Genomic DNA, 12,100 nt, shown 5'->3' with positions numbered 1-12,100 from the left:
TATTCTAAAAAACACATTTTATTATAAAGAAATAAAAAAACAATCTTACTAACTATTAATTACATCTTGGCAGCGTTTCTGCCTTACATCTTGGCAGGCGAACAAAGAAGTTAGAAAAAAAAAAGTGAGAAAGAATGTGGACATGCGCAGTAGCTTAGAGATAAGGTGCCTGGCATCTACCGTAAGTCTTAGAATTCAAGCACACTGGCAAATACAAAAAAACGCATTGACACTCTCTTTCTCTCACACGCACTCACACTCTTGGGGCATGACGACCAAAACGTTAGCCATCACTGGGATAGGTATTGTTTATAACAGAAACAACAATCTAGTAATATAGTCATTTTTAATTATAAAACTTCTACAATCACACATTTTCTGAATCGTTTTTATCCCGGAGCTTTAATTGCACTCAACAATGAACTAAAGGGCCACCATCAGTGAGCTGTTGGACAGCTTTAGTTGGTCTGTTGTGTGGATGTTTGGGTGGTTCAGGGGTGGGAAATTTGTGGTGGTGGTGGGGGTGTTTGAGGATTGTTGTTGTGTGTTGGACCTGGTCTTTGGGTGTTAAGTGAATTTCGTTGTACGGGTATACTGTGTATAGACGTACAATGACAATAAAGTTATTATTATAATCAATGACAATTTTATTTTTTTTCCATCTTACCAGATCCTTTTCAATTTGATTCCATCCCTTATCACAATTATTTTTATTATTTTTTAAAAAATTTGATTTATATGCCGCCCTTCTCCGGAGACTCAGGGCGGCTTACAGTGCGTTAAGCATTAGCCTTCATACTTTTGTATATTTATACAAAGTCAGCTTATTGCCCCCACAAACTGGGTCCTCAATTTACCTACCTTAGAAAGGGTGGAAGGCTGAGTCAACCTTGAGCCTGGCGAGATTCGATCTTACTTTAATTGCAGACAGCTGGTGTTAAATTACAGTGCTTCTGTCTTGTTGAGCTAAACCAGGCTCCTTTTTGACACTGAATTTGTATTCTTTGTAACAATATCCAAATGTCTTACTTTTGTATCATTTCTTCTAAATCACTTTTTCTCATCAATTCTGTTTTCTCTTCCGTTTTCCTATTTTGGTCAACTTCCTTGTCTATTAGCTATTGATTTTAAAACCAGCTAATGCACTAAAAATCTGTTAATGTTTCCATTAATGTTTTCATTTCTTCCAAAGGGCTTTTAAAATTACCACAAAACCATCAGCAAAGTTCTTCTTACCTCACATATTCTGTCGGTTGTGCTCTAGGATACACATGCTCCTATTCTATTTATTTCCTGGATTTGTTAATCCTGCCCAAATAGAGAGACTTTTGGTGGCTTGCAAGGTTTTAGCAGAAACTTTACCTTTTCCCGCTTTTTTTGTCAGCACTCCTTCCTTCTGCTTTTCATCCATTTCCCTTTTTCTTTTTAAATTCTTAGACTCATAGGGCTGGAAGGGAGCTACCACAGAATAACAGAGCTGTAGTCTTCTAGTCCTACCTTCCCTGCCCAAGGCAGGAGTCCTTATACGGTTCCAGACAATTTCACATGCTCTCCCACGATCTAAGAGTTTCTATTCCCCTCCCCCCTTTATGAACTCTTTAAATGACTTCTAAGGGTTGAACATTTATGAAAAACTGTTCTCCCATCAGGGCCTATTAGGGCATTTTCCATGTTATTTTTGTGATGACTCGCTTCTGAGCAAAACATCACCACACTCTATGCATCTCTATGGCTTCACTCGAGTATGGACCTTTTGATGCTTTCCAAGGTGTTGTTTTTGGGAAAAACCTTTCCCACACTCCCCACACAGGTATGGCTTCTCCCCTGTGTGGATTCTCTGATGAGCCCGTAGTCGTGTTTTTGTGACAAAACTTTTCCCACATTCCCCACATTTATAGGGCCTCTCTCCTGTGTGCCCCTTCTGATGCCTCCGAAGTTCAGCAGACTCCACAAATGTTTTCTCACATTCTGGGCATTGATAAGGTCTGTCTCCACTGTGAAGTTTCTGATGTCGAATCAGGTGTGATTTGTAGCCAAAACATCTCCCACATTCTGGGCATTGATGGGGTCTTTCTCCAGTGTGAAGTTTCTGATGTTGAATTAGGTATGACTTCCTGGCAAAACATCTCCCACATTCTGGGCACTTTTCACTTTTCTGCACATGCGCACGCGAGAAAGGCTTCTCTCCTTTGTGAATCCTCTCATGTTTTCTAAGATAATATTTGCAACGAAAAGTTTTCTCACACTCCAGACATTTATATTGCTTCTCTAAGTGGCTTCTCTGATGCATCACAAGTGTATCTTTCCGGGTAAAGGATTTCTCACACACTGAGCATTTGTAGTTTCTTTCACCCGTATGGGTTTGGCAGTGAATTCTAAGGGATGATGAACGACCAAATGCTTTCCCGCATTCTAAACATTTGAACTTTTTTTCCCCTCTGTGAACATTCTCATGACTTCTGAGGCTTTGTATTGTACGGAAAAATGTTCCACACTCGATGCACATATAGGGCTTCACCCCTGTATGGATACTCTGATGTTCAGAAAGATTTGCCTTTAGAAAAAAACATTTATCACAATCCTTACATTTATATAGTCTTTCTCCTGTGTGCATGTTTTGGTGTCTCCGAAGTTCAGAAGAATCCACAAAACTTTTCTCACATTCTGAGCATTGATAGGGTCTTTTCCCAGTGTGAATACTTTGATGTCGTAGCAGGTATGATTTCCTGGAAAAACATTTCCCACATTTTAGACACTGATGGGGTCTTTCTCCGGTGTGAAGTTTCATATGTCGAATTTGGTTTCCCCTTTGGGAAAAACATTTTCCACATTCCGGACACTCATGGGGTCTTTCCCCAGTGTGAATTCTCTTATGTTGCAGCAGGCATGATTTGTTGGAAAAAGATTTTCCACATTCTGGGCACGTTTTGCTTTTCTTCTTTGTGTGTGTTTTGTTATGTTGGCAAAGAGATGAGCTCCGAGAGAAACATTTTCCACACACACGGCATTTATAAGGACTCTGCCCTGTGTGAATTTTCTCATGTTTTCTAAATAATTGTTTATAATGGAAAGATTTTCCACACTCCAGACATTGATAAGGTTTCTCTCTTGTGTGGATTTCCTGATGTTTAAGCAGCTCTGAGTTTTTAGGAAAGCACAGCCCAGGAAATCTTCCCCAGCGCTTCCAGGATTCCTGAGATCTCTTTTCCTGGTGGATTCGCTGATGGGCTCCAAGGTCTGAGCCTTTAGCAAAACGCTCCCCGCACTCTCCGCATTTGTAAGGCTTCAGTCCAGGGTGGCTCCGGAGATGTTTGGCAAAGCTCCACAGTCCAGGAAAGGAGTTTCCACATAGAAAACACAGGTGGGATCCATTCCCCTTATGCAGCTTCCGGTGGATCAAAAGGAGGGACCGGTGACCAAAGGATTTCCCGCATTTGGAGCATTTTGAGTGTCTCCCCTGATTCCTCTGAGGGGACCTTTGGCCAAAGAGTTCCCCCCTCTGCATAGTTTCCAGGGGCTGCTCACTTCCAGGACTTTCCATCATGGGAAACTCTAACAAGCAGAACTTTGGCCAAAAGGTTGGAAGATGGGCAGGAGGATGGGCTCCAGCACAAGTCCAAAAGCTCAGAAGACAAAACCTCTGGTCCTGGTGACTGACCAAGACTGGATTCTGCAAGCAGAACTTCTTCCAAAGGTTTTCCTGGTGGCACCTGCAGGATGAAGATAAAAGAAGTGAAGGAGAGAGGAAGATTTAGTTTCTTCAGCTCTCCAAATAGCCCAAAGAATAGCTGGAAGACCCCCTATATCAGTGATGGCTGACCTTTTCTGGAGCAAGTGCCCAAAGCTATATGAACGTAGGAGCGTCCCCCAATGACACAATGCTGGGATCTTCTCTGCGGAGCTGAACTTACCCTACCCTTTTCTTAGCACGATGAGAGGAATGGCTGACAAGTGTCTCTGTTGCTCCCCATTTGTCTTCCTTAACTGGGGATGATCCCTGCCTTTTCCTTGGGAGTTGTGGGGCAGGACCGATGATGCTACATGACGTGAGACAAACTGCAAAGAGCCCCCATAGGATTTATATGTGCCAGGTAGATCTACTTGTGTACAGAGTACAACTCATGTACGTATTCATGGACACTGTTCTTTGGACCACCACAGATTGAATATGTCTTCCTCCTAGAATAGTCTCCTGTTGCTTTATAGTTTAGGGAGGATGCAAATACTGTATTTTCTGGTGTGTAAGACGACTGGGCGTATAAGACGACCCCCGAATTTTCCTGTTAAAATATAGGGTTTGGGCTATACTCGCCGTATAAGACTACCCCTCTTCCAACGCACACCAAATAAAAATTAAAAAAACATCAACTGGCTCACCCACAATGTAAAAGCAGCTGTGCTAGACCCCAAATGGCCCCTGAAACAAGCAGGAACCTCACACAGCCACAAAAAGCCCAAAAAAACAACTTTCACACTTTACACACACACAACACAACACAACTGGCTCACCCACAATGTAAAAGCAGTTGTGCTAGACCCAAAATGGCCCCTGAAACAAGCAGGAACCTCACACAGCCACAAAAAGCCCCAAAAAACAACTTTCACTTTACACACACAACACAACACAACACAACAAGCTCACCCACAATGTAAAAGCAGTTGTGCTAGACCCAAAATGGCCCCTGCAACAAGCAGGAAACTCACACAGCCACAAAAAGCCCAAAAACCCAACTTTCACACTTTACACACGCAAAATTCCACATACAGCTTTGTGAGATTTTGTGTGTTTGTGTAGTTAGAGTGAAACACTACAAAAACACACTAATCTCAGAAAGCTGCACAAATATTATTTTATTTTATTTTTATTTTTATATGAAAGCTAAATTTAAAACTTCCTAAACTTTAAATGACTAGGTCTAAAAAAGAACAACTAAAAAAACCCCCAATTAACTATTTTTTTTAAAGATCCCAAAGGGGAAAAAAACTTACCCAATAGAACAGGGGTCTCCAACCTTGGCAACTTTAAGACTTGTAGACTTCAACTCCCAGAATTCCTCAGCCAGCTTTGTTTTGCTGGCTGAGGAATTCTGGGAGTTGAAGTCCACAACTCCCTGCCTGCTTGATTGCAGGCAGGGAGTTGCTTGCTGATGGAATGGATTCAGGCAAGCGAAGCAAGGCAAGGCAAGCAGCTAAGGTAAGCAAGCTGGAGGGGGAAAACTTTTTCCCTTCTCCATGGCTCTGGTGATCCCAGCTGAGTTGCCTGATTAGCAGATCGTCAGAGCTTGGATCGCCAGAGCCATTTAAGGCTCGTCAGAGCCTTTTGGGCTGGTCTGCCTGGTTACAGGAGAACGACACCCGGCGTATAAGACAACCCCTGACTTTTGAGAAGATTTTCATGTGTTAAAAAGTCGTCTTATACGCCGGAAAATATGGTACATTGATTGGGGCCAGCAATGCAGTTTGAACGCAATAGGAAACAAACAGCTTCCATTTTAAAAAATTGACCCTATATATGAGCCTAAAGAGGAAGACAGATGGAAGTGTGTCATTTTTAGAAGAAAACAACAACTGAGAGCAATGTCTCCTACTCCACTCCAATGAAGCCCCTCTGGAACTGAACAATCACTGTCATGTTCTCCCCCTAGAAGGGAATATGCAGTCACCCACAAAAGGGCAGTCTTCAATAGTTTCTAAAAAAGAGGCCAAACTCAGCATTTCTGCAACAGGATGAAAATATCTCTGAATTTCCTAGGGAAAGAAGGCGAGTTTTAGTCACAGGCAATTCAATTCTTAGGGCTGTGATGGCGAACCTATGGCCCTCTCTGCGGGCATGCAAACCGTCACCCAGCTCAGCTCCATGTGTGCTTCCCATCGGCCAGCAGATTTTCAGGACGCGCAGGGGGCAGGGCGCTTGCGGGAGAGGCATGTGCATGTGCGGGGATCGCGGCACCCCTTCACTGTGTTTTTGGGCCCAGGAAGCTGCAGGGAGGGCCTCCGGACCTCAGGGGAGGCTGTTTTGACCCTCCCGGAGGTTCGAGGAAAGCCTCTGGAGCCTGGGGAGGGCGAAGAACAGGCTAAAATTTTTGAATCCCCCTCTCGCAGGTGCAGGTATGTTATCTCCCTGAAGCAAAAATCAAAGATTTAACAGAAATAAATTGTCATTGATCTCCACATGCAGGAGAAGAAAGGGGTAGTACTCAATGAATTTGATTAACTCATTGAGTACTATCCCTTTCTTCTCCTGCATGTGGAGACCAATGACACAACAATGAATCTCAAAAGAGTGAATGTGGTTCCCATTTTCAAGAAAGGGAAAAAAGAGAGAGAGAGAGAGAGAGACCCTTGAAACTACAAACCAATCAGCCCAACATCAATACCTGGGAAGATCCTGGAAAAGATAATAAAAACACAGATCTGCAAACATCTAGAAACAAACTTATAATTAAAAGCCATTATGGGTTTGTTAAAAACAGATCATCCCAAATGAATCTTATTTCATTCTTTGAGAATGGTTAGTCTAGAGCAAAGAAGGATTGGGGGTGGCATGATAGCTATTCCAGTATTTGAGGGGCTGCCACAAAGAAGAGGAGGTCAACCTATTCTCCAAAGCACCAGAAGGCAGGACAAGAAACAATGGAGGGAAACTAATCAAGGAGAAAAGCAACCTGGAATTAAGGAGAAACTACCTATCGGAGAGGACAGTTAATGAGTGTAGCAACTAGTCTGAAGAAGTTGTGGCTGCTCCAATACTGGAGCCTTTTAGGCAAAGAAAGGAAATGGCAGAGGGTCTCCTGCTTGAGCTGAGGGCTGGACTAGAAGACCTCCAAGGTCCCTTCCCGCCCTATTCTGATAAATAAAACCCACCAACGAGGGGCTGCCACATCACAGCCTCCCTCAGAGCAAAATGAGGAAAATAATGTTCATTTTTCAGCTTCTACCCAGCTTTGTAGAAAGAAAAGTAAACAATTAAAATACTAAAATAAAAGGAAAGAACATCAATTCTTCTCCATTTAGATGAAGCGGAAAGAAAGTGGATCTTTTCTCCCTTGGGAGGAAATGAGCTCAATTCAAGCAATTTAACCCTTTTCCCCCCAATAAAGAAAACCCTCCACCCCCGATTGAAGGGATTGTCCCCATAATCCCCCCTGAGACCCTGGAAAGAGAAGCCCCGCCCTTTGCCCTCCGTGGGGCGGGGCTTCCTCTCCCCCCCCCCTTTGCCCAGAGGCTCCCCGTCCAGCCCCGCATCCCCCCGGGACCCTCCTGGCACCCCTGGCTCAGCGGGCACTCGGGGCGACCTTCCTCCGGGCAGCCCCAGGGAGAGCGGGAGCCCCACCTGCCCGGAGCGGGGCCGAGGAGCAGCCTTGCCGGACAGCCAAGAATTCGCCCAAAACGCCGCAAGTGGGGAAACCACAGAGAGGGTAGGAAGAATGACAGGAGGTTCCTAGAGAGGCTCCACTGAGGCTTCTCCCCGCCTTTTCCGGACCCGTTTCTTTCCTGAGAGGAGACGCTCTAGCCAGTCTTTCCTCTCCTCCCAGGGAAGCGGCTGCAGTTTCAGAGCCTGGGAAGCGCCGCTTCCCCCTCGGAGGGCGCTGGGCGAGCTGCCTCTTTCCCAGCCGGGCGGGGTCCAGAGAGGTTGGGAGCCTTTCCCTCCTTCCCTCCCTTTCTCCAGGATTGTGAAGAGGCGACCGAGGGTCCTCCTTCCCTGCTTCCCCCAAAGTTTGGACGGAGTTGGACGCGGGAGAGGCTACAATTTCCCCCTTTTGTGCCCTTCGGGGCGTCAGGAAACTCCGTCCCATAAGCTTTGCTTTCATCGTGGTTTGCTGACTGTGGGTAACTGGTCGGTTTGTATAACTTTCCAAGCCCCGAATGAGCAAACCTTCAGAAGAAGAGTTGGGAGGGAGCTCTGAGGTCATCTAGCCCAACCCCCTGCCTTAGCAAGTGATCCTACTACCCCATCCCAGACAAGGGACTTCTTCTGAAAACCCTCCACTGATGGAGCACCCACAACTTTTGGAGGGAAGCCGTTGCACTGGTTCTCTTTGGAAATTCTGCCTGCCTGACCTGTGCCAGAAATAATCCAAAAGCGGCCAGGAGCCTACCCCTAGGAGTCCAACTTAAAGGCAACCATCCAGGGGAAGCTGGGAAATAGAATTACCTACAAAGCAAAGTTTTAAGCATGTTTTGCTACTCTTAGTTACTTTCACAGGATGGCCTGAGGCTTTTGCTTGCAGGACCAGTGGTGAAATGCTCCCCGTTCGGACCGGATCGCCGGATCCCGTAGCGATGGAGGCAGGTTGTAGAGATTGTAGAAAAAATGCTTTTAAAAGCCTCTGATGATCCCAGCTGAGCCACGCGATCATCAGAGGCTTGTTTTTATTTTTAAAAGCATTTTTTCTACAACCTCTTTAGCCGAAAAAATGCTTTTAAAAGTAAAAAAAAAAAAAAAAAAGCCTCTGATGATGGCGCAGCTCAGCTGGGATCATCAGAGGCTTTTAAAAGCATTTTTTCTACAATCTCTTCAGCGGGGAAAAAAAATGCTTATGCATATCAGGCAAGAAAGCTGAGATCGTCAGAGGCTTTAAAAGCAGTTTTTAAACAACCTCTTCAGCCGAAGAGGTTGTAGAAAAAATGCTTTTAAAAGTAAAAAAAAAAAAAAAAAGTTGACCATGCCCACTCAGTCATATTACCCCCACCACCACCAAGCCACGCCCACAGAACCGGTAGTAACAAATTTTACATTTCACCACTGTGCAGGACTAATAAAGCCCATGAGTAAAAGTTCTGCTGAAAGAAATTATTCCTAGGTTTGGGCTGCCGAATGATATATCATCTGATTCTGGCCCGCATTTCACAGCTAAGGTTGTACAACAACTGTGTGAACAGTTAAATATCAAATGGAAGCTTCACACGGTCTACCGTCCAGAAAGTCGTCCGATGGTAGAAAAATGTAATGATTTAAAAAAAAAACAAGAACTAGCTAAACTATGCCAGGAGGCTCAACTGTCCTCATCGCAAACTTTGCCACTCACGCTGTTAGGGCGTCACATTGCACCTCGAAAGTCAATAGGCTTGATCCTCTTTGAGGCCCTTTTTGGATGACCACATCTATCCTTAAAGGCAGAGGAGAGGTCCATCCCACTGGTGGGCGAATTGACCTTTTATCAATATGTAAGACAACTCGCTGGGGTTATGAATTTTCTTTCCCGTTATCTGCAGAAAAATCAGAACTAGATCATCCAGTGCATCCGTTTCAGCCTCCAGACTGGGTGCTTGTAAAGCTCCGAAGACCAAAAACCTCCTTGGATCAGAAGGGGAAGGGACCGTTTCAAGTGCTTCTGACTAGGGGTGGGTTCTCTGCCGTTGCCAGAAATTTGGGTGCCTCAGCTTCAGATCCCTCCCTCCCTCCCACACACATACACACACACACAAACAGAGGTTGGAGAGCTCTCTTGCTCGCTCGCTCTCCAAGCACCCCATGCACAGCCCATTTAAGGAAAGGGCACGGACGGCTGGGCGTGTTTGGCTGCAGAAGGAGGTGCAGCACAATGGGTTGTTTTGTTCACTGAGGTGGTACTTCGGGAGGGCAGGCGGACGTCTGCAGCTGACAACTATAATGAATATGTCTACCTGCCCTCCCGAAGCACCACTGCGGCGAACAAAACAACCCCATTGCTGTGGATGCATAGCTTGTCAGGGCTGAGCAGGGAAGCCACTGCTTGAATGGGGGTGGGGGCAGTAAGCTGCTAGCTCCTTCCCCGCAGCCCTGCCATGCTTGCCTGCCTTCCATGTGGACTTCTGCTTGCCTGCCTTCGCAAGCTGGCCACCGGGATGCATGGAAGGCAGGCGAGCATGGCAGGACTGTGGGCCGTGAATCGGTTTGGGGACATGGCCAGCCAGCCACTGCTACCAGTTCGGCGAGCTAGCCTCAATCTCTGCTACCTACTCGCCCGAGCCGGTCCGAACCGGGAGCATTTCACCCCTGTGCGTCCCCCATATTGGGCTAGATGTGGGGGGGAAGGCAAGCGGGCAGCAGTTGGTCAAAGGCCCCACGGAAGCCAAGCGTGAAAGCCGAGCACGCCAGGCCCAAAAGGCGAGAGAGCCTCGCCATGTCCCCCAGAGGCTGAGCACAGTACGTCTCCCTCCTCCCTCCACCACCGGTGTCAGCTTACCCACCATCCCAACGGACCCAGCGCGTTGGAAAGGCTGACAGCGGCAGCCCTGGGACATCTGCCTGGCACCTGCCCTCACGGAACACCACCGCCACCTCTGCCGCCCTTTCACCAGGGGTGAAATGCTCCTGGTTCGGACCGGATCGCCTGATCCGGTAGTGATGGTGACGGGTGGTTCGGAGAACCAGTAGCAAAAATCCCTGCACCACCACCCCATGCCCAGCTGAGCCATGCGATTATCAGGGCTTTTTTTTTTTTTTTTTACTTTTAAAAGCATTTTTTAAATGCTTTTAAAAAATACAAACTGTTTGGCCGAAAAAATGCTTTTAAAAGTAAAAAAAAAAAAAGCCTCTGATGATTGTGCAGCTCAGCTGGGATTGTCAGAGGCTTTTAAAATCATTTTTTTTCTCTGCAATTTCTTCAGCCAAAGAGGTTGTAGAAAAAAATGCTTTTAAAAGCCTCTGACGATCCCAGCTGAGTTCCCTGATCATCAGAGGCTTTTAAAAGCATTTTTTTTCTCTGCAACCTCTTCGGCTGAAGAGGTTGTGGAAAAAATGCTTTTAAATGTAAAAAAAAAAAGTTGGCCACATCCACCCAGTCACCTTACCCACCAAGCCACATCCATAGAACCAGTAGTAACAAATTTTACATTTCACCACTGCCTAGTACTGGTAGTGCCAGAAAGAGTGAAGCGACTGGGCCGAAGCCGAAAGGACGCTCAGCTGTGGATGCATCTGGTGGTGAAAGGAAAGTCTGATGCTGTAAAAGATCTATTCTCCATAGGGACCTGGAATGTAAGATCCATGAATCAAGGCAAGCTAGATGTCATCAAACAAGAGATGACAAGACTGAATATCGACATCTTAGGAATCAGCAAACAGGAATGGGTGAATTTAATTCAGATGACCATCAGGTATACTACTGCGGGCAAGAATCCCTCAGAAGAAATGGAGTAGCTTTCATGGTCAATAAAAGAGTAGGAAAAGCAATACTGGGATACAATCCCCAAAATGACAGAATGAACTCAGTTGGAATCCAAGGCAAACCATTCAAGATCACAGTAATCCAAATCTATGCCCCAACCACTGGTGCTGAAGAGGATGAAATTGACCGGTTCCATGAAGCCCTACAGCATCTTATAGAATTGACACCAAAAAATGATGTCCTTATCATCATGGGGGATTGGAATGCTAAAGTAGGAAGCCAAAAAATAACCGGAATAACAGGCAAGTTTGGCCTTGGAGTACAAAATGAAGCAGGGCACAGGCTGATACAATTTCGACAAGGGAATACGATGGTCATAGCAAACACTCTTTTCCAACAACCCAAGAGATGACTGTACACATGGACATCACCAGACGGTCAACACAAAAATCAGATTGACTATGTGCTCTGCAGCCAAAGATGGGGAAGCTCTATACAGTCAGTAAAAACAAGACCAGGAGCTGACTGTGGCTCAGATCATGAGCTTCTTGTTGCAAAATTTAGATTTAAATTGAAGAAAGTAGGGAAAAGCACTAGGCCATTCAGGTACGAACTAAATCATATCCCTGATGAATATACAGTAGAGGTGACAAATAGATTTAAAGAATTAGATCTCATAGAGTGCCTGAAAAATTATGGATGGAGGTTCGCAACATTGTACAACAGGTAGCAACTAAAATCATCCCAAAGAAAAAGAAAGGCAAGAAAGCAAAATGGCTGTCTGAGGAAGCTTTGAAATAGCTGAGGAAACAAGGGAAATGAAAGGCAAGGGAGAAAGAGAAAGATACACCCAATTGAATGCAGAATTCCAGAGAATAGTTAGAAGAGATAAGAATGTGTTCTTAAATGAACAGTGCAAAGAAATAGAAGAAAATAATAGAATAGGGAGGACCAGAGATCTCTTCCAAGAAAATTGGAGATATGAAGGGAACGTTTCATGCAAAGAT

At 45.3% G+C, this 12,100-nt stretch overlaps 1 protein-coding gene across 1 annotated transcript; it reads right to left on the bottom strand.

Annotated features, from left to right (window-relative positions):
• Nucleotides 1-3,556, bottom strand: LOC139311857 (zinc finger protein 160-like). The gene is made up of 2 exons (XM_070936382.1): nt 2,811-3,556; nt 1-2,726 (listed from the first exon to the last, which is right to left on the bottom strand). Exons 1-2 carry the CDS (start codon nt 3,542-3,544, stop codon nt 1,727-1,729), a joined length of 1,734 nt encoding a protein of 577 aa, XP_070792483.1. The 5' UTR covers nt 3,545-3,556; the 3' UTR covers nt 1-1,726.
• Nucleotides 3,557-12,100: the final 8,544 nt, after the last annotated feature.

This window comes from Pituophis catenifer, unplaced genomic scaffold (genome assembly GCF_029215685.1).
Source record: "Pituophis catenifer annectens isolate HBS135680 unplaced genomic scaffold, rPitCat1.0.hap2 SCAF_2, whole genome shotgun sequence".
Lineage (NCBI taxonomy): Eukaryota > Metazoa > Chordata > Lepidosauria > Squamata > Colubridae > Pituophis > Pituophis catenifer.
This window is presented reverse-complemented; position numbering and strand designations above follow the sequence as displayed.